Source organism: Xenopus laevis, chromosome 8L, assembly GCF_017654675.1.
Source record: "Xenopus laevis strain J_2021 chromosome 8L, Xenopus_laevis_v10.1, whole genome shotgun sequence".
NCBI lineage: Eukaryota > Metazoa > Chordata > Amphibia > Anura > Pipidae > Xenopus > Xenopus laevis.
The window spans coordinates 127,748,264-127,771,793 of NC_054385.1; the positions used below are offsets into that span (position 1 = coordinate 127,748,264).

At 39.3% G+C, this 23,530-nt stretch overlaps 2 protein-coding genes across 4 annotated transcripts in view; one reads left to right on the forward strand and one right to left on the reverse strand.

Annotated features, from left to right (window-relative positions):
* The window catches only part of LOC121397224 (CD48 antigen-like), a 626,518-nt gene that overhangs the window by 123,867 nt on the left and 479,121 nt on the right, over positions 1-23,530 (forward strand). The window lies entirely within an intron of this gene.
* Positions 18,551-23,530, reverse strand: part of sema6c.L (semaphorin 6C L homeolog) — a 123,233-nt gene continuing 118,253 nt past the window's right edge. For all 3 annotated transcript variants that reach the window (XM_018231503.2, XM_018231502.2, XM_041573634.1), the window contains one exon: positions 18,551-20,509. In XM_018231503.2, coding sequence (XP_018086992.1) covers positions 19,266-20,509 — 1,244 coding nt within the window. In that variant the 3' untranslated portion in view covers positions 18,551-19,265. The remainder of the gene's footprint in view (positions 20,510-23,530) is intronic.

Consider the following 23,530-nt stretch of genomic DNA (forward strand, 5'->3'; position numbering starts at 1 on the left):
ACTTTTAGTGCATCCAGGCAAAGAATGGGACTGGTTCAGTTATGTTTATTCCCTTGTGCTAAGCACAAGTCAACAGTAATCTAAGTTTGCTTTTAGACTGCAAAGAAAAAGAATCACAAGGATATGACCAACTTTCAATGCTCATTAAACATTTTCACTGAGATTAGAGTTTTTTTTTAGTAAATTGCTTTTGAAAGCAGAATTTTTCCCCTTCTCTGCTCTACACTGCTTGTTCCGACTCCGACTAGAAAAAAACATGCAAGGCATTGTGGAGTTTTGGAGGAGGGAAGGTTTCTTCTACACTGAGCAGTTCAGAAAGGGACAGACAAATGTGCTGCTTTCAGTTGCAATTGCATTTACAAAATAATTGCAAGGGTGAAGTTCCCCTTCAATGTATTCTTTGTGTCATATTCTTAAATGTTGCGAAAAATGGAAAAGTGGAGCTTCTGGGTTTTGCATTTCTGGCAGTGAGCCCATTATTTGTGCAAGCCATCAAGCAGAGCAATGATAAATACTCTTAATAACCCAAGGGGTGCGGGGAGTTAGGGGGATGGGGGGGGGGCAGGCAGGCGGATGTGAGGATGAAATCTGTTGATAACATCAGAGAGGAGCAGGTGGGGTAACAAAATCAAAATGGCACTGGATAATGGAATTTAAAATTTAATGAGATGAGCGCTGGGGGAATATGTTCCGGGGGCAGAGAGAACATCATGATATGAAGACAGTGCCTGAATAGATTATACGTGAAAATGACAATCCGCCGCGCCTGGGATGTTATCTGTGACAGCTAATGATATATAGACCCTCATGGCTTTGTCTCCATATAGAAACCCTAGAATTACTCCAATATAATGACATGGGTGCTGGCAGTAAATACAGAGAGCACAGGTTGTAGCCTTCTACTTTGCCCCTACATTTATCTTGATACTTTCACTACCAGTGGGGTCTCCATGCAGGAGATACAGGATAATGGGCAGAAGCATTAGGAATAATAAATTATGTATATATATATATATATATATATATATATATATATATATATATATATATATATATATATATATATATATATATATATATATATGGAAAGTACTCAGCCATCATGGCTGTAAATCAGGTATTTAATATCTAGTAATCTGCTTGGATAAATGGTGCTGAGCCGGCTGCATTTATTGTACTCGGCACCCTGATTGACGTGCCGCTTTTCAAGGTGTTTCTCCCCAATGCGTGTGTGCCATTTAGGCATTTCTAAGGCATTAGTAAACTTGTTTGCCAACAGATCTGAATCCTGCAATGCAAACAGAAGCGAGAGGCTTATTCTGACTCCAGATCATTGATTTAATAAGGAAAACCTGCCCCCTGCCTGTATACAAAGCGAGTGATTAAGTTGTTGTGAGCACAGCAGTTATCAAGTCATTGAGAGCCAGGTCTATGTTTATGGGGGTTGATAAAGCAATGTGGGGTTGTTGAGCTTTATTCATAGGAGGTGAATGCATGAGGGACAACAGAACTGCAGTCTGCAATCTAACTGCAGATGTATGTATCCCAGTCAGAGTATACCACAGGAGTGCAGAGACGTGTCCCCCCAATAAATACAATTCTGCCTGTGTTTGAGGGTGGGCAGGGAGAATCACATTTGCATCCCCCTACCCATGTCCTTAAGGAGATGCCTGTAAGGACATGGCTGCCTTGTGTCTACTGACAATGAGTAATAGAGTGCAGCCATACCTTGGACAGAATTGCTCTCTAAATGAACAATAACGGGCACTCTCTTTGATCCCTTGGTGCTCTTGCACTTCTGTCTGGGTTTAAGTCAATGACTCCTCAAATTAATACCCATAGTTTCTCAACAGGGGTCTGGATACGTTGAGTAAAGTAGTGTTCATGCAGCAAGTTTCTCCAAAGTTAAGGGTGAGGTTTGGGTGGATTAAGGTGGATCCGTATAGAATAATGAAAGGAATAGGGCTCTCTGAGTGCCATGTACCTTTCATTAGTGGGTCTCAGAGTGCCCTATACCTTTCATTGTTCTATACGGATTGACTGCTCCTCTGAGCTGAGGGCCTGGGGCAGGAGCACCTGGGCCACGGCTTTACCTTGGAGAGTTTTCTACATAAATAGATATACTTGTGCTTATATTCGCTTCTTGAGTTAAGGTGGAGTCTGGGCCAATTTGGGCCCAGACTGAGTAGAGGTCAGAAGTGTGGCCATGCAGGTCTACGTGGCGCCCGAGTTCTTTATGGTAACCCTGATCCTAGTACAAAACTATAATTATATTCAGTATAAACTAGTCTTATGCTTCCCATGCCTGTAAGCTTCATCTCATGATGTAAAATAAGGCACCACAGACTAGGGGCCTAAAACTGTGGCTCCATTTGCTGTCAATATGGCCTTTAGTGGTCAATCAACCCCTTTGGTCTTTTCTCAGCTTTTTTTCTAAATAAATGTTGGTGCTTTCCAATGAGGATTTGGATACTTTGAGATTTGCTGGGTCACCTTGAGCCGCCTGGTCATTAACATGCAGTCATAGTTCATATCAACCCTTTAATCCTCACTTCTTTTGAGCCAACAAGTTTATCTCCAGTGAGTCGTTGGCTACAAATCACTAAGCAGAAGGCTTGTTTCATAAATAGTCCCAGTTATTGTCATCAGGTTTTATTGATATCCCATCATCATCCTGACGGCCCCACCACCTTGGGTTACCAGACTGGAACAGACGAGTTTCCAAGACGTAAATGCTAGTAAGAAAAAGCGCACGCCTGTCCGACAGAGTTTTGCATTCATAACCCATTACATCAGCCTGACACATGTTGGCCAGATTAAATCTTCTACATGATACCCCCATATATTGTACTTGTTTATCTCAATCCCTGCCTGCACCTGTTGCCTACTAACTCATGTCATATTCCCCTGAGTTGGCACCAGTATCATTTTACTAAGCAAAGTCAACTGCACAATATTATTTCAACTCCCTCAGCCTGTAATATGACCTTTGAAAAGGACTTGCTGCAAGACACCATGCATCAAAGATATATATATATATATATATATATATATATATATATATATATATATATATACAGGTATATATATACACACATTATATTACTGAAACAATCTATCCAGAAACCATGGGTCTTGATCAAAAGCTGGTCCTCACTTTGCTGTAACAGTCTTTTCTCTAGGAAGGATTTCCATTTGGTGGAGGGATTTGATTCCATTTCCTCATAAGAGCATTGGTGAGGTTGACCACTGATGTCAATGATCGGGCCTGCCTCACAGTCGGGGTTTCAATTCATCCCACAGGGGTTCAGTTGGGTTAAGGTCAGGGTTCTGTGCAGTCAGGTTCTTCCACTCCATTCTCAGCACCCTCACTGTGTGTATGGAATCAATCTTCCAGATCAATTTTATGGTCTTAGTGCATGTGTGTGGCCCCATCAAGTGACATCAAATCAATTGGTTGGGAAAGAGTTCCTTTGTAAGTCTGGTGTATACTGAATATAAAGGGAAAGAGAAGATTAATCATCTTTCTCTTGGCTTTGCCACAGAGAGGAGGGTTTGTGTAGTTTTGGGTGAAGAGTAGGTCCCAGAGAAGTTAGAGAAGACCTCAGGCTAGGGTTGTCTACCTCTTCGGATATGTGGACAATTAAATGCCACAAACAAGAATAGGAAGCTGACATACTATTTTTGTCTCAAGGTGAATAAGATTTCGACCCCCCATAGTAAGGATAGGGACTCCTTGACATGTTGAGAAGCAAGAGCTGTAGATTAACTTGACACCAATACTTCGATATAGAATGATGTTGGCCTTGGAAGTAATGCTCTATCTATAGTGCTACTGTAACCTAGACTGTACCTACCCTGTGAATGCTTTGGGGCCCACTAGGGCACCCACCAAGAAGAAGTTTCAATATAAGTTCATAAACAATGTTTCATTCCCAAAATATAAGCATCCTTAAAAATGCTTATTCGTTCATACAAACTATTAGCAGGCCTAAATCTGGCCAGAAACATGTCCAAGAACATGCTCTAGACCAGGTAGGTTACAATTGTGCACGTTTCTGGTTAGCAGAGATAAACCGTGTCTGAATTGGCAGAAAATGGCAGCCTCCAACATCTCTATGTAACTCTGCCGTGCTGGTACATGAGGTGGGCCCAGTTTCAGGACTGGCACCAATGTAATTTGGGTGGGGGCATGGGGACCTCTGTGGGAGAAGTTCACCTTTAAATGATTTACATATCAGTGTGGAAAAGCCTATCTCTGTGCGGTCAGGCTACATTTATTGGTCACATTACTTGTGGCTTCTCATTGGCCAGAGTTTTATTGGAAATGAACATTTGTGGTGAAAGTCCTCTTGTTTTCCTACAGGAGAGAATTTGATCCAGTCGCCCAATCTTTGGGAATTCACCGCCTCTAAAAAAGTGAGCCTGCCCAGCTTGGTGGATAGAATTTATAAATCTGATAGCTTCATGTGAACCCGGATATTTGCTTTACAGAAACTAATTAAAAAAAAAAAGGTTTGAACACAGTCTGCAAGGGTTTATGAAATAAAGTAATAAATAATAAAAGCACTCTTTAAATCCAATTTGGGGAAAGAAATCGCTGTATTTAGAGTTCTTTGTATAAAAGTGCAATACCCAGTGACTCGGCTCCATCTAATGCCCAATAATGTTTGCTGTATTTTTTTAAATCTATACCGTGTACCCTTTCTAAGCGAATGGTTTAAAGTGTCGGCAAGACTTATGGCCTGCTTTACTTTTAGTGGGTGAGGTGAAATTGGATCGTAAAATGATAGATATTGTTAGCCGCAAGAGGAATTAAGAATAATGTTGTTTTCTTTTGTAATATAAGCACATCGCAAAAACTTGTTTATATTAGAATTTTTTTTTTCTAAAAAAAACAACCTTTTCCAGCTTCCCATACGCAATTTAATTATGTTTGCCCTACGCTGTCGACGGCAAGGTCATACCGCTCATCTCGAAAGCAAATGGTGCGCTATACTATTTTTATGAGTGGGGGAAAAAGTCTGCTGTTTGAAGCGATTTCTACATTTCTCTGAAGAAATTTCTGAAGGGGTCACCTTATCCTCTAGAATATTTATAAAATAGGGCTGCTAATGGATTCCAGACCGCGGCTTTCCTTAATCTATGGCTGCTTGGTTGGGCACCCAGAACACAAAAAGAAATAAGAACTATAGAAATATATAAAATGTACATTTGTTATGTATCCACATTAAGGGGCCTATTTATTAAACCTCAAATTATTCTGGTTGAGTTTTTAAAGAGGGAAACTCGCATTTTTTGAGATTTCTTATTCCACAAAACTTCTAGAAATCCCTATCTGAAAATAGTCCATCTCAAACCTGTCGAGGTCATGAAGTAGTCAATGGCAGATGACCTGGAAGATGTTTCTTGACATTGTGATCTCACGTCCGATAAGCTAATACATTTGAGTTGCCATGGCGACAATTCAATAACGTTTGGATTGTTCGGAAATTTTGGAGCAGATTTACTAAGGTTCAAATGGTAAATCTGAATTTTCAAAATTTTTGCTCAAAATTTAAAAATTCGAATTTAAAACCACCAACCTCGACCCTGTTCTAATTCGACTATTCTCCACCTAAAACCTGCCGGGTTCATGTAGAAGTGAATGCGTTAATAGTAGTCATGGACCAAATTTTTGCCAAGTTTCGCTTCAAAAATGATGCCCACTAGCCAATGGGAGACACACAAAAGTTCGAGGTCGAAAAAAAAGTCGAGGAAAACCCGATTCGAATTCAAGTTTTCAGGTCGGGACTATTCAATATCATTTTTTCATAAATAACATACCATTCAAATTGCGAATAACATTTTTTTTTCCTTTTTAAACTATTAGAGTTTAAAAAGAATTGACATTACTCTAGAATTTGACCTTTCGAAATGACGATTTTTTTGTAAACGTTTTTTTTTTGCAACGGATTTTTCAAGCCGATTTTTTGATAATTAAGTTCGTGGACGGGAGTTAAGTCAACTTTGTTTTAGTAAAAAAATTTGATAAATTTGAGTTTTAGTAAATAAATATTCAACTAGGAATGGACTGAATCCTTAACTATTGCAGTCAGCCGACTCCATAAAAGAATTCCAACTCTATTCTGCATTTTAAAATTTGAGAAAAATTGTCATTTTCAGTTTTTGAGAGCTTCAAGGAAATAGATTTATTAAATTTGGAGATTACAATTGCAGTTTTCCTTTTTTTTGTTGATACCATTTTTTTTTAAATGCAAAACCTTAGCTTGCATCTGGGCAGGTTTTAGATATTGAGAAAAAAATCTTAGGGTAAGGGCAAACGCTAAGATTCGGGGAGATTTAGTTGCCGGGCGACAAATCGCCTCTTCTTCGGGCGACTGATCTTGCGATTTAGATGCTAGCCGGCGGGAAGGCAATTCTGAGAGTTAGTCGCCCGAAGAAGAGGTGATTTGTCGACGGGCGAATTATGTTCCCGAATCTTCGAGTGTGTCTCTGCCCTTAAAAGTAAATAAGTCCCTGATCTGGTTTAGTTGAACTAAATCCTGCAAAAAGTGCTTTGATCCAGTTCATCCTTAGTGCTGCAACTTGTGGGAAAGATAGTCTATCAAAAGTAAATAATAGAAATATATATTCATTATCCAAAAAACTGTAATCCAAAAAGCTTTGAATTCCAGGAAGGCCATCTCCAAAAAAAATTTTAAATTTTAAAAAAGATTACCATTTCTTTATAATTATAACAACACAATACCATGTACTTGATCCAAACTAAGATATAATGAAGCAAAACCAGCCTATTGGGTTTATTTAATGTTTACATGATTTTCTAATAGACTTAAGGTATGAAGATCCAAATTACGGAAAGATCTGTTATCTAGAAAAGCCCCAGGTCCGAACATTCTGGATAATAGGTCCCATACCTGTATTTTATTATAATATTATTATTTTACAATAATATAAAACTTATATATTTTTTTTTTTAACATTACAGATTCGTCTAAAAAAATTGCATCAAAATTAAAAAATTTAAGGGTAAATATGTTGTAATATCATAAGAACAATATTAAAATATCATCATACAGGTATAGGATCCTTATCCAGAAACCCAATATCCAGAAAGCTCCGAATTACGGAATGTCTGTCTCCCATAGACTCCATTTTATCCAAATAATCCAAATTTTTTAAAATGATTTCCTTTTTCTGTGTAATAATAAAACAGTCGCTTGTACTTGATCCCAACTAAGTTATAATTAATCCTTATTGGAAGCAAAACCAGCCTATTGGGTTTATTTAATGTTTATATGATTTTCTAGTAGACTTAAGGCACGAAGACCCAAATTACAGAAAGATCCATGATCTGGAAAACCCAGGTCCCGAGCATTCTGGATAACAGGTCCCATACCTATATTACCATTTTTATATTATACTATTCTATTTTATTAGGTTGTTTTATAATGTAACAAAAAGAACCAAAATAAAAATGAATTCCAACAATGAAGGTAAATATGTTGGAATATCATCATACATATATTAAAATAAAATACTATAATTATAATATGCAATTATATTATAATTAGATAATATTATGCAATTATATTATAATTCAATTAGGATATTATGCAATTACATTATAATTAGATTATACTATTATGTGACATAATAATATTAAACAATCATAACAATATCAAAAGTAAATTAACAAACCAACCAACCAGCTGCCAACTAGGGATTCAGTCGAATCTCAGGGCTTTGGATTCATTTCCGATTCATAACTGATCAGCCAAACCTAATTGGAACCCTCTGGAAAACTGATCAGGAGAATTATTTATACTCAGATGATGGAGTTTTTTAAACTCTTGCTCAAATTTGAAAATGCAAATGAGGGTTTGCGGGGGATTCTGAATTTAATTTGAGCAGCCAATGAGAAATGCAGGCCTGAATCATCAAGTGCATCCCATGGTGGGAAAAAAACAGATGTAGGAAGTTGTGTTGGTTTCAGAAATCCTCAAATGCTGAGGATTCTGCCATGATTTTTATGATGTAGCTTTTATTTCTAAATTACACTGTTTAGCCTGCTAATAATTCACTCTACAATATAAAATTTCATTCCTGACCCAGCAGATGTATCTTTTAAAACACAACACAACAAAAAAAAAATACAACAATAAAGAAATAGTTAGCCCTTTAGAGATACCCTCCTGCAGTTCTCTTTCAGTCTCTCAACTGTGTAAAAAATGTCCCAAAAAAAGGAAAAAAAAATATTCCAAAAAATATACGTTTTCTTGTAGAACAGCGTCGAAAGCAAACGGAGAGAGCAAATAAACAGGAGCATAATATGGTGTAGTATTTTCATACGACAACGGCAGGAACTGGCAGAGACTGGACACACGTTTTGATTGGCTCTCCTGACCATCTCTTATCACCTTCCATTTGTAAACTGGAATTTCTCAGGTTTCTATATGAGGATTAAACCAGCCAATATGTGATAAAAGATCTGTGAATCTGGCTCAGGCACGACTTCCCATTTTCAAGATGGACAATAATAACAGGAGAAAGCACAGCGGATAATAACCTTTGGGGAAGATAAAGTGTCCATTACAACAATTTGTACTACAGCTGGTGATATCGCCGAAAGACTTGCCTATATGTGACAAAACCTTACAAACAAATGTGAGTGTAAATTTTTAGGGGCCGATTCACTAACTTCGAGTGAATGATTCGAAGTAAAAAAACTTCGAATTTCGAAGTGTTTTTTGGGCTACTTCGACCATCGAATGGGCTACTTCGACCTTCGACTACGACTTCGAATCGAAGGATTCGAACTAAAAATCGTTCGACTATTCGACCATTCGATAATCGAAGTACTGTCTCTTTAAAAAAAACTTCGACCCCCTAGTTCGCCATCTAAAACCTACTGAACTCAATGTTAGCCTATGGGGAAGGTCCCCATAGGTTTTCCTAAGTTTTTTTGATCGAAGGATATTCCTTCGATCGTTGGATTAAAATCCTTCGAATCGAACGATTCGAAGGATTTAATCGTTCGATCGAGGGAATAATCCTGCGATCGTTCGATCGTACTATCTGCGCTAAATCCTTCGACTTCGATATTCGAAGTCGAAGGATTTTAATTCCCAGTCGAATATCGAGGGTTAATTAACCCTCGATATTCGACCCTTGGTGAATCGGCCCCTAAATGTTTTTAAAAAAGATTTTTTTAATAAAAGGTTATTGCAATTTTTGTATTCTTATCTGGGAGCCTAATGGTGGTTGGCAGTGGAGAGGAGAATACGGGAAACCAAACTACATGTGATATAACTGCCACTATCTTGTAAGTAGGCAATTTTACTAGAAAACACCAATCTCGTTTGCACACACTTTGGGATGGAAAGAGTAGGTCTTTTTAAAGGGAAACCCACACTATCAAAACATTTCTTGATTTTTATTTTTCCATCACAGGGTGTTCTAACATATTGAAAATACTACACCATATTACGCTCCTGTTTCTTTGCTCTCTCCGTTTGCTTTAGGCGCTGTTCTACAAGAAAACATATATTTTTTGGAATATATTTTTTCCTTTTTTTGAGATGTATCTTTTAGTTGTAATATTGGTGTGTAGGTGCATCTCAGGTCATTTTGCCTGGTCATGTGATTTCAGAAAGAGCCAGCACTTTAGGATGGAACTGCTTTTTGGCAGGCTGTTGTTTCTCCTACTCAATGTAACTGAATGTGTCTCAGTGAGACCTGGATTTTACTATTGAGTGTTGTTCTTAAATCTACCATGTAGCTTTTATTTTGTGTTAGGGAGCTGCTATCTGGTTACCTTTCCATTGTTCTGTTGTTTGGCAACTGGGGGGGGGTGATATCACTCCAACTTGCAGTACAGCAGTAAAGAGTGACTGAGGTTTATCAGAGCACAAGTCACACGACTGGTGGCAACCGGGAATCTGACAATATGTCTAGCCCCATGTCAGATTTCAAAATTAAATATAAAAAAATCTGTTTGCTCTTTTGTGAAATGGATTTCAGTGCATACTTAACTGATGCATTTTGAAACAAACATTTCCCCCATGACAGTATCCCTTTAAATTGTGTTGGAGAGTGAAACCATTTCCTGTGCTGTTTACTGAAGTTGCACATAACCACAATACATCTTTTCGGTCACTTTGTTTATCTACAACGAGGCCTGTGACTTTACAGATTTCATTTGATTCACGATTACCGACATCCAAAGAAGCAACAATAAAATCAATCTCATTTGAGTCGCGTCAATGTGCTACAACAGCTAAAAAAAAACCTCACTTCTCGTTCTCGTTGAACTTTGTCCAACTCGGATAGAAAACGCATCCATCCTTCGGTCCTGCCAAGTTCTTACTAATTTGCTTTTTAGAGTTCATGAATACATTTACACATCCCCTGCAACAACTGTTCCTTATTCGCACTGATCTGAAAGGAAGACGTTGATTGAAAGAGAGAGAACGAGAGCGGAGATTCGGCTATAGAAGACGACACAAGCGTTCGGGCACGTTGCCACCATCCATGTGGCTTTAGCAGAATGGAGCCATTGGTGGGATCATAAAGTATGTTAATATTTTAATATTTAGAACACACCAAGGGCTATTTATTGAGCCAACACAGCACAAACACTTGTGCCTCTTAAAGGGATACTGTCATGGGGAAAATTTTTTTTTTCAAAATGAATCCGTTAATAGTGCTGCTCCAGCAGAATTCTGCACTGAAATCCATTTCTCAAAAGAGCAAACAGATTTTTTTATATTCAATTTTGAAATCTGACATGGGGCTAGACATATTGTCAATTTCCCAGCTGCCCCAAGTCATGTGACTTGTGCTCTGATAAACTTCAATCACTTTTACTGATGTACTGCAAGTTGGAGTGATATCACCCCCTCCCTTTTTCCCCCCAGCAGCCAAACAAAAGAACAATGGGAAGGTAACCGGATAGCAGCTCCCTAACACAAGATAACAGCTGCCTGGTAGATCTAAGATCTAACAACACTCAATAGTAAAAGCCCATGTCCCACTGAGACACATTCAGTTACATTGAGAAGGAAAAACAGCAGCCTGCCAGAAAGCATTTCTCTCCTAAAGTGCAAGCACAAGTCACATGACCAGGGGCAGCTGGGAAATTGACAATATGTCTAGCCCCATGTCAGATTTCAAAATGGAATATAAAAAAATCTGTTTGCTCTTTTGAGAAATGGATTTCAGTGCAGAATTCTGCTGGAGCAGCACTATTAGCTGATTCATTTTGAAAAAGTTTTTGTTCCCATGACAGTATCCCTTTAATAATGACATGTCCCTTGGGCTTTTTCCAACATGCTAAGGGGTCCTTCAACTACTGTTTATGCTAACTTCAGGCTCACTTGCTCCAAGTGCAAGAGATACTCAGAGCAACACACAACATTAGTTTTAATTACCATAATAGTTAAGAACTACATTTTCTCATAAGCCCAAGACCACTACATACACGTAGATATTGAAGCCTAAAGCTGGCCATAGAAGCAAAGATCTCGATTCATTAGATTTTCGGACCGTGTGTGGAGAGTCCCGACATTTTTCATCCGCGGAAATCGGTTGTTAGGTCGATGGCACAGGTTAAAAGATTTCTGTCGGCTGCCGATAATATCTCTGCGTGTATTGCCGATCGTACGATTTTCAGTGGGAGACTGTCACTAGCTTTGTCAGACATAACTATCGTACGATTGTTGTCAGGGGCAGAACATCAGCTGATCTGATCTTTTACTACTTTATTTGATCTGAATGGTAAGACTTTGATCTGAATGGTTAGTGACAGGTCGGGAAATGGGAAAGTCCGAGCGTACGTTGATTCGTACGATCGGATCTTTGCGTTTATGGCCAGCTTTAGGCCATAGTAAATCTGAACAGAGATCTGACTGATAATGTTCTGTTATACAGATAGCTAGAATCTCAGCTGCCATACATCATATAAAGAATCATATTGCTAATAGAAATATATACCAATACTTTCTTGTGGAACAGCGCCTAAAGCAAACTAATTCTACGTTTGTTGTATATTGTTTTATATTGTATTTCTCTCAGCTGCCAAAAAGCAGGGCAGGACTGCTGCTTACAATGGGGATCAGATAAGATCTGTGCAGCCACTGGGACAGAATGTTCTGTTATACAGATAGCTAGAATCTCAGCTGCCATAAAGCAGGACAGGACTGCTGCTTACAATGGGGATCATATAGGATCTGTGCAGCCACTGGGACAGCTCTGTTATACAGATAGCTAGAATCTCAGCTGCCATAAAGCAGGGCAGGACTGCTGCTTACAATGGTGGTCAAATAGGATCTGTGCAGCCACTGGCTGGGCAGGACTGCTGCTAACAGTGAGGTTTAGATATATGAATGGTTTATATATTCTCTGCCTGCATTTAAGTTTTTGTCTTCCAAAAAAAATGTATTGCCTGTAAACAACCCCAGGAGTGCCGTCAGACAATATAAATGCTGTGTATAATTTCATTAATGAGATTGACAAACCAACCAGAAAGCAATATCATCTCCCAACACGTCCATTTGTCCGACCCACTTTCATTACAAAGAAAGAAAATCTTAATCTGAAAAATGTAAGAAATGACCGAATACACTGACTAAAGACTCTCTGTCTGCCGAGATGGTGATTCATGGCTCATTATGTGCGGATAACGTTACGTGTTTGTTTTTGACGGCTCGCGTTTTGCAGATCTGAGGCTCGTTGTTTTCTTGTGTGTCTGATTGAAGTGCCAGATTGGAGGCCCCGGGGAGGCGTGAGCTTCTGTAATTGGCTTAGTGGGGAAACATCTGAAAGCAGCCATGATAAAGGGCCTTTATATCTAATGGGAAACTTACAGCACACTTCAGTGTGTATCCTTCAAGGGGTAGTTTAAATAAACTGTTAGTATCATGTAGAGAGGGATATTCTGAGACAATTTCCAATTGGGTTTCATTTTTTATTATTTGTGGCTTTTGAGTTATTTTTATTCAGCAGCTCTTCAGTTTGTAATTTCAGCCGTCAAGTTGCTAGGGGCCAAATTACCCTAGCAACCATTCACAGATTTGAATGAGACTGTAGAATGAATAGGAGAGGCCTGAATAGAAAGATGAGTAATAAAAAGTAGCAATAACAATATATTTGTAGCCTTACAGAGCATTTGCTTTTTAGATGGGGTCAGTGACCCCCATTTGAAAGCTGGAAAGAGTCAGACGAAAAAAAGGCAAATAATTTAAAAGCTGTAAAATGTAAAAAATCAAGGCCAGTTGAAAAGTTGCTTAGAATTAGCCATTCTACAACATACTAAAAGTTAACTTAAAGGTGAACTATCCCTTTAACATTTTGGGCATATTGACAGTAGTGTAAGACAGCCGGCCTTTGTTATTTTTTAGCATATTTGCATTTTAATTATTTGTTTGTTTATTTGATCTGCAGCTCTCAGGCTTGCAATTTCGACTGCTATATGTGGTTATTAGGATGAATTACTCTAGCAACCAGGCAGCAACTTGGCAGTTGGAATGTAAGATCAGTAGGAGAGAACCGGATGCGTAGGATAAGCAATTAACGATATGTGAACCCTCACACTTGGTTTGGTCTTTCTATTTGCAGGAACAGGCAGCTAACAACTCCCAAACTATAGAAAATAAACGATGACTGCCAACTGGAAGTTGCTTAGAATAGGTCCGTCTTCCATTTACTCTATTTTATTCAAATAATTTTTTAAAAATGATTTCCTTTTTTCTGTAATTATTAGGGATGCACCGAATCCAGGATTCGGTTCGGGATTCGGCCTTTTTCATCAGGATTCGGATTCGGCCAAATCCTGCTGCCTGGCCGAACTGAATCCGAATCCAAATTAGGGGTGTGGAGGGAAATCGTGTGACTTTTTGTCAGAAAACAAGGAAGTAAAAAATGTCTTCCCCTTTCCACCCCTAATTTGCATATGCAAATTTGGATTCGGTTCGGTATTCGCCCGAACCCTTACAAAGGATTCGGGGGTTCGGCCGGACCCAAAATAATGGATTCGGTGCATCCCTAGTAATTATAAAACATGACCGTGTACTTTATTCCAACTTTGATATAATTAATGATTACTGGAGGCAAAACTATCCTGTTGGGTATTATAGTAGAGTGAAGTCGTTCTATGCATGTTGATCCTATGGATCTTCCAGATAGCAAGAAGAACTTGGACAAATAGATAACCCTGATAGGTGTGTCTCTTTTACCAACCTCATCATCTACGTAACTATGTAACGTTCCTTCTTGTATTCATCTGAATGGAATGGAGCTGCCATATTGTTTCCCTTAGACAGTGATGTATGCACATTCCTTCTTTCTTCTTATATATATTTTATTTATACATGTGGAAAGGAGGTGCAATATTGTTTCCAGCATGAGTATATAGTTTTTTGTACACCCAGAACATTCCTTCTCTGTATATTTGTATTTATACATATGGGAGGAGGGAGGTGCCATATTGATTCCCTTAGTCAGTACAGTATGAAGGTATAGCTTATTGTGTGCCCAGAACATTCCTTCTCTCGATATTTGTATTTATACATATGGGAGGAGGTGCCATATGGATTCGCTTAGACAGTACAGTATGAGGGTATAGCTTATTGTGTGCCCAGAACATTCCTTCTCTGTATATTTGTATTTATACATATGGGAGGAGGTGACATATTGTTTCCCTTAGACAGTACAGTATGAGGGTATAGCTTATTGTGTGCCCAGAACATTCCTTCTCTGTATATTTGTATTTATACATATGGGAGGAGGAGGTGCCATATTGATTCCCTTAGACAGTACAGTATGAGGGTATAGCTTTTGTGTGCCCAGAACATTCCTTCTCTGTATATTTGTATTTATACATATGGGAGGAGGGAGGTGCCATATTGATACCCTTAGACAGTACAGTATGAGAGTATAGCTTATTGTTTGCCCAGAACATTCCTTCTCTGTATATTTGTATTTATACATATGGGAGGAGGGAGGTGCCATATTGTTCCATGCAATATGAGGGAATAGCTTATTGAGCACACATAAACCTTGTAACTTATTAGTGTCTATTTAAGGCAAGATATTTAATGGGAAACAAATTAGTTCTGTTCCACTATTCCTAAGCAATTACTCTGATGACTAATGCAATTCAATTAAGATTTCTTTTCATGTTCATTAGTGAGATATAAATATAACTCCAAATTACCCTTACTTCATTTATATTCCCTATTTATACCAGGTTACTTGCTTTTCCATGCGTTAGGCCACAGCCCAGTCAAGATATTTCATTTGCCTTTTAAAGGCACGGTTCCTGTTTAAGACACAATGACGACACACACAACTGCATCATTTGTTTTTCTTTTATTCATTTTCTTTTTTTTTCTACAAATTTTTACATTCACTGTCTTTTTTTTTTTAAAAAACAAAACAAAAAGGGATGTAGACAATGCCAGTAAAATTTTCGGAGGATTGCACTCCTCGCCATAGCCGTGTGCCAAAAGCAGAGTTTCCCAATACACAGAGGCTTGCGTAATGACTAGACGATGGGGCAGATATGAACCGCTCATATTAGAGACTGAGCAGAGTGTTGGCAGGCAGTAAGTGGGACTTGGGTTTCATTAATCACACAAAGATATCATCAAGGAGCAGAATCTTTGGGAAGTGGCTTTTTTCACCCTTTAAAGGAGAACTAAATCTTTACAAGGAACTAGGTTAGAATTGATTCTGTATCAGCCCAAGGCAACCACAACCCTTTCACAGGGAAGATCTGTTCCCCCAAAGATGCCCCAGTAGCTCCCCATCTTCTTTTCTGCTGATCGTCACATGCTCTGTGCTGCTGTCACTTACCCAAGCTTAGGGACTGAAGCACAATATACTGTGAATATAGAATATAACATTCATGATAATAAGTCATTATTAATTAAATCAGATTCACAGTAAATGGCAACATAGAAATCAGTGCACTCTGCAAAATAATTAATGAATAATCAGACCTGCAGGAGCAGATGGAACCTTTTATCTTTTTTTATACTTTTCTACAATCCCTAAGCTTAGCTTCAAAGCTGCAGCCCAGAGCACACAGAGTATGTGCAGTACCACAGGCACACAAAAGATAGACTAACAAGACCCAAGATGGGGAGCTGCCGTGGACAACTTTGAAGCCATTCTTTGGCTGCTGAACCTTTGTGCCGGGGCAGCTTTTTTAGCCATAGCATTCTTTTTGGATCTAGTTCTCCTTTAAGTAAGTCTACATAAGAGTTGTGTTTTAATATGTTAAAGACAGTTAAAAAAAAAGTATATCTTTAACTGGATAGATGTTATGTTAAATGGGTTCTGAATAATTTACTATACTTTTCCTTAGCTCTATTTCTGGTTGGTGGGGCCAAAGATGTACTTTCAAAAGGTCCACTTGGCTGGAGGGATCACCGAATAGGGTTCAACTCCTAGTTAATTTAAATTCCATTAAATCATGTTTTTGATTTATTTTTAAGGACAAGTAACACCCCCCCCCCCAAAAAAAAATGTAAATAAGTCATTTGAACTAGCATATCAGTTATTTTATTGTGTATATGTAAACTGGAAGGGTCTTCGTGATGGTAAGTATAATAGGGCAAGATGTTGACAAAAATGGAGACAGTAGGTTAAGACTGGGAGAGTAGGCAAGTAGGAGACTGTGGACCAAGATAGAGACAGTAGGGAAGGAGGAATGCAGAAGAGTAAACTAAAGACAGCTGGACAAGATGGAAGCAGTAGAGCTAAGTAGAGATAGTAGTGCAAGATTGAAACAGTAGCGCAAGATGGAGACAATAGGGCTAGTTGGAAATAATAGGGCAAGATGGATAAAGTAGGACAAGATGGATAAAGTAGGACAAGATGGATAAAGTAGGACAAGATGGATAATGTAGGCATAAAAGGAAGGCAGTAGGTCAAGATGCAGTAGGGCAATATAGAGTCAAAAGGGCAAAATAGAGACAGTGTGGCAAGATGGAGAGAGCAGACCTAGATAAAGTCAGTAAGGCAAGATGGAGACAGTAAACCTAAATGAAGTCAGTAGGTCAAATAATAGTAAAAAAGAAGGAGACAGTAAATGGTGACAGTAGGATAGACTGGAGATGTAGATGATGATGGTAGAAGTTGTTGTAGATCAAGATGGAGACAGTAAGTCAACATGGCAACATGGGACAGTGTGGAACAGCATGGAAAGGTGGTTTCTATTGTGGTACATTTGCTATTATATCTGCTGTCTGTAGACATGCTTTACCTATTGAAATCATGACTTGGAACTGGAAAGACCCATTGTACAATAAGGTTTGAATTGCCTGGTGTTACTGGCCCTTGGAAAACACATGACTTTGATTGCTACTGTCTACAATATACAAAGTTGATTCAGCTTTAACACATGATAAGTTGAAAGGTTCATTTCAGGGTTCAAGTGCCCTTTGTATACAAAAGGTTGATAAAGGCCCACTCAGCTTGTAATAAAAGTTACAAATATATGAAAAAGTTGCATTACGATAAGCTTTGTCAGCAGGTAAACACTGCCCCTAAATCCTAACTGACCTTTAGCTCACGTGTCAATGTTTGTTTAGGAGAGAAATTGTGTATTTACCCCAAATTATACCCTTTAGTGCGGGCCCCCTATTGGCTGGTTTCAGGCAACCTGGGGGAAGAAAGTCTCACCTATATTTTATTATATAAGATAAGGGTCAACCCACATAGGCCCTCCTTTTGCCAAGAGAGGATACCAACAGGATGCCATCTTACAACCTAGAATGTCATTGTTAGCTTATCTTCACATGTCGGACAACCGCCTACCTTGTGTGCCTGATATATTATAGAAGGTTGCATTTTGATGTTCTGTAGATTAGGGAGCCCTTACTCAACTCAAGGTCTTCAGGAAATCATGGAGTGTAATAATAGAGCCTATACTTTTCATTGGTGGAAACACACAGGAACATTGGCTACGGAGAAGGCCGTTTAAATAAGCGCTGTGTAATGGATGTGGGGAAAAAAGCACCCTTTGCAAAATAAAGAGCCACTCAGGAACAAAATAAACACAACATTTTGCTGCTACAATCGCACTGTTCATAAGACTAGATTGAAATAAGGCACACATGTACACAGACTATCCATTGGGGCTAACTGGTTTCAGACAAGTGTATAGCTAAGAAGGATGCCTGCCCCACCCCCCATTGGGAGGGACTCTATCTCTTGGCCAACGCGTTTCAGTCTTCCATTGCCTAGGGAAGCAAAACATTAAGTGTGGCATAAGCCAGTCCAATTCACTTTAGCACACAGTGCTTATTGTCTGGCGGTTCTACATGGCCACCATCTTGAGTACGAATCTTTTGCAACCAGTGACTGGAGGTTAAGAATGGCTTTAACGAGAAACAATGCTGGGAACGTGAAACCACGGAGGATGCTGCAGATAATTGGCTCCTGAAAGCTTCATTGCTGTGTTTAGAAGGGGCCGTGGGGAGGTCATACTTATAGTTCAGCTCAGGCACCAACATCGCATTCATTTTTTTTAAACATCTTTACAATGTCAGCAATATTAATAGTGAATTTCTTGCCCCTACACAGTAGGGTATATTAATCTCCTTTTACATGGAGTAAGTAACCTTGTGAAATATATATATATATATCTAAATATATATACACATGTATGTATATATATAAATTAATTTACATTTCATCTAATCCTCTTGAGGTATCCTTTCATACTGTCAACGTTAGCAATGAAAAAGCGCTTAATTTGTTTCATGTGCCTCAACAGCATTGAATCTTCGGCTCAGGGATACAGATAATTAAAGTCCATGGGCACCAGCCATTTTGCTTATCTTCAGTCTCCCATCAAACAGAATGTTCAACCATCCACTGAATGGCCTGCTGTTCCCCACCCTCTCAGCTCTGGAGATGTATGCAATCTATGACACCACACACACAAAAAAGGTTTAACAGCGACCCATTGTCGATCATCTACAGCATGTTATAAGCTGTCACTTGAACTTCAAGGCAGTTCCAATGGTTGTTAATAATGGTCATTGTCATTGCTTGCAACAGCTCTCTGTTTCAATTCCCTAACCACCATGTTGCTGGAGTTGACTTAATAACATGAGTGAAGAACTCTAGTCCAAGTGAGAGAATTTCAGAGCACCAAGGCAAAGTGCAGACAATCTGATTCACATTTTTGTCGAAGGAGCTTCACTGTTTTCTTGGTGTCATCAGCTGGTAGAAAAGCCAAACCGAGGATATTAATACTTGAACTGGGCTGCCTCCTTCACAGGTGAGGATGGCAAAAACACTGAAGTGGGTGGCACATCTGGTCTTAAGGACAGGGTCCTTTTTACCATGCTCCTTGACATAGCAGTTTGTTCCTGGTAACTAAGCTGGCGAGACAGAAAGACATTGTGGCTTTCCATGGGAACAGGAGTACCAGTAGAATGCATCCTTGTCAGGAGTGGAGGTGGGTGTTGTCTATTCCCTTGGCCCAGGCTGTGTTGTCGTGAAATCATTGGTCCACCTGGACCAATGTTCATTAGTTTATGTCCAGAAGATAATGAATGTCTCTGGGCTCTTGATTGTTTCTCCAAACAAGACTGAGGCGTCACATCGGGTGGGATATCCAGCCTTCTAGGCAGACTATCTCTTGGAAGGGTGGAAGAGCTATAATAAGGTGCACTTTCTGTGTCAGGGATTTTAGGCTGAACCTTGTTGATAAAGGACATAGGTGAATGAGGACTCACAGCTTGTGGGCTAATGGCCATCATACCTGACATATTTCTCGGTGACCCACTAGATTCTGGAAGGTGCTTCAGAAGTTCATCCAGTGTAGTCATCTCAACACCTTTTGGCAGATAGCACTGGGAATGCCTAATTAGAGCTCGTTCAGAATTGGGTATTTTCTTATCATCTACATAGCCTGAGAGAGGTTGGTCATATCCATGCATGTTCGTTGGTAGGACCAGAGTACTTGGAAACTGAAACACTTGGGAGTTTGAAACCGGGAAGTGAAATACAGGGCTTTTCCCCTGAATCTCTTTGGCATTGTTGCAATTCTGGTTCCTTTCCCATTGGTTCTTGAACGCCTTTAAGTTTTTCATTGGCAGTTCCGGTGTAGTTTCTGGAGTGGGAAGCCCAGAGAGTTCTAGGTGGTCTTTTGATTCGGCTTTAGTTGTCTCAGTTGTTTGCTCTTTGTCACTGTGAAGCAATGTGGTATAAAGCTTTGGAGATGTAGGTTCCATCCTTCCTTCTTTAGACTGGCTTTCTAAAAGGCCATTCATCTTTGCCAGACTTCTCAAGGATAGAGGTCTTTGGAGACTAGATTCTGGGTCTCTTCCAACATGTTTGTTTTTCTGAAACATGTGATTGCAGTAGCAGGAGACAAACAAGCCTGAGAATATGGCTCCCACCACAAAAGCAACAAAGACACATCCAATGAGGAAAGTAAAATGGACACTTTTGGTAATTTCTGTGGATCCAACTTCCTGGCGCACTCCTGTAAAGAAAGAGAAAACACATACTGAGAATTAAACAAGATCTGTTGATATTGGCGATATGAACAAAGTTTTAATATAAAATGAAAATGGTGTCTAACAAGATAATCCGTGATCAGTACAGTGTCAAGTCCTTGGTATTAGTACTACATGAACATTACTACAGCCTTCATCATACTAAAAGTTAATTTTAGGTTGAAACCTTTGAGCTTCTTAGTTCTGAAGAATAGTGGAGTCAGTTTTGAAGCGCAAAAACCCTTTGTTTTATCCTGGGGCATGAATATTTCCTATCATGTAGACCATAAATCGAGAGGGCAGAACTGAGCATTTCCCAGCTTGAGCTGTAGTCCAAGGCAATTCTGGGGCAAATTAAGAGGCATTTCAAAAGGGGAACATCTATGCTTCTTGCCTTTGCCCTATGGTTTAGAAGCAAAGTTAACCAACAGCCACTACAGGCACAACTATGTCTTAGACAACTAGGTCTACAACTAGGCCAGGAAAGCCAGGCCACCATGTGCCCATCAAAAAGCATGGCTGTCATGAACAACACTCTTATATCTCAACTGGTGCCAGTCTTTCAAGATTTTTCAGATCTGTAGTAAGGACAGTGCTGTCTCTTTCTATGTTATTACCACCCAGAAATTAGATCACAAAAGAGGCTTGTCGGGAGAGCACCACAACCTAATAAAGTTGTCGCCAGCTTGAATTCTCAACCAGGCATAAGTTGGCCCAATATAATACAATATCAGCCTATGTTTGGCCATCTTTACAATTACAACACTTTTTTAAAGATAACATTTGAATCTAGGGCACCCACACAAAAAGATTCAGGAAGGTAGCTGGTTTATAAGCTAACAATAAGCAGAGGGACTGACTGAGAGGATGTTTCAGCACAACCACCAAATTTCTACACTGCACCTACAGGCAGCTTTAGGGCAACATTGTACAGTGATGATGATGGAAAACAGGGCAGGCTGAGTCTGAACTAGAAGTATCATAAGGCTCTGTCTGTGTTTGGCAAGACTATAAAGAGAACGGATATTTCAATCTTGAGAACTAATTTGTTGTGATTTATGTTGTGATTTAACCGAACACCGCGCTTGTAACAAGAAGAAGGAAATAGCCTTTCCCTGTATGCATAAATTCTAATTTCCTTTTGGGAAATTTACATAAAGATAAAAATGTCATTGCTCGAGTGGTAGTTACCTAAATTGCATCAAGTTTTCACTGTGCAAAGAGAGCCGGGGCTAACATAAATGGTGTACTTGCTGCCAAACCCATAATTTTTGCAGTCATTCAAATACTCAACCCTATCAAAATATTTGGTTGAATATTGAACTAATTCCAAATCCCATTACATATGTTAATTCTCTGGTTTCAAGAGATTGAAGGTCAAATGACATTAAGGGTTCGGATTCAGTTTGGCTAAAGAAAATTGTTGGAATTTGACCATGAACCATATGGCTTATTTTAAGACTAAACCCGTGAAAAAGTTTTTCCTGACACAACTTTTCCCCAACTGCAATTTAAAAAGTCACCCTCCAAAAATGCCAAAAATGGAAACAATGATACAGCTGCACTACAACGTAGATTTTAATTTAATTTTGAAAAATGCCATAAGGGCTTTGCCTCTGGCAACTGTGTAATTTTAAGGAAATATGTGTCAAAGGGAAAACAGACAATTCACCACAGTTTGCCACAATAGAACTCTACAACTCTATCCATTTGTATAGGACCTTGGAGTTGATATTAGGCAAATTGCCTGTTCAACGTTAAAGATAAAGAGGGGGGAAAACCCAGACAGAAATTAAAGAACTCCCACCAGTTTGACCAATTTCTAGTTTTAACAAGTTTCTAGTTACGCCAATGTGCTACAGTCTCATCCAAGGGGCTCAAAGTCTCAACCAAGGGGCTATTATTATGCCCATGGCAGTCACCCATGCTTTAAAACCCCTGCCCTCAAGATTTTAGTATGTGCTGTGAGCTAGTTGTCTGAAACTATTCTTGGTTTGCCTTTCATCACAAGAAAGTCACTGTTGTGACACAATGTCTAGGCCCTGCTTCTTTTCTCCAACAACGGGGATTCTGCTGTTCACAGGCATAATGATTTTACCATGTCAAGGAGCTAATAATCTTGTAAGAGTTCATCCAATAAAGCGTGTCCCTCCTTTTTTTTTGCCTTGCTCCCAATCTGATAGGGTTGGCTGTTGGGCTTTGATATTGTTTGCAGTCTGTTAGACTGAAAGCACGCTGTCAGCTTCCATTGCTTCATCTGATTCTCGGCACGGGGGACCAGAGTGATATTTGACTAAAAAGCTCCACCATTGCTTCTGACATCAAGGATGCCAATCACAGGCGCACAGTGCCATTCGGTTTGACAAGTAGTTGAAGGCATTGTGGGGCAGGCTAATGTAACTGCCCTTTATCCCACATGGATGCCTAGTGTGCTCCATGCCCCCGGCTTAATTCAAACCGGCAAATATTCATTTGCAAGCTCTGGCCCGTTAATGCCATGAAAGGCACGAGCCAATCAAAGTGGAGAATGAGCAGCTGCGGAGAGGTAATGAGCCGCCTGCTTCAAAGGCAGGACAGCAGGTATTGCAATCACATAACACTAATATAAGACTATTATAATTACACATGGGCGCTACAGCAAACGCACACCGGATCCAGACAATCTTCCTAAGCCTTTATTCCGTGCTTTGAACATTTTTCCACTTTGGGAATCTGGGAAGAAAATGATTTATTTTCTCAGTAACCAAAAAATCAAGTCAAATATGTTAACTCACTGAACGCTGATCAGGGAATTAAAGCATTGGCAAAGCTTCGTCTGTGAGGGTGTAACACTAAATCTAAGATATACCATGAGTCACTTTGCTGCAGACTCACTCTCCTGTCAGCAATCAGGATGATATAGCCGGTGTCTTATCTCAGGGGCCAAAGTAAATAGACTTCTATATTTATTTTACTCTCTGTGGAGAAAGAGCTTGCAGTCAAGATTAAAGTTTTTTTTCCCCCAGGGT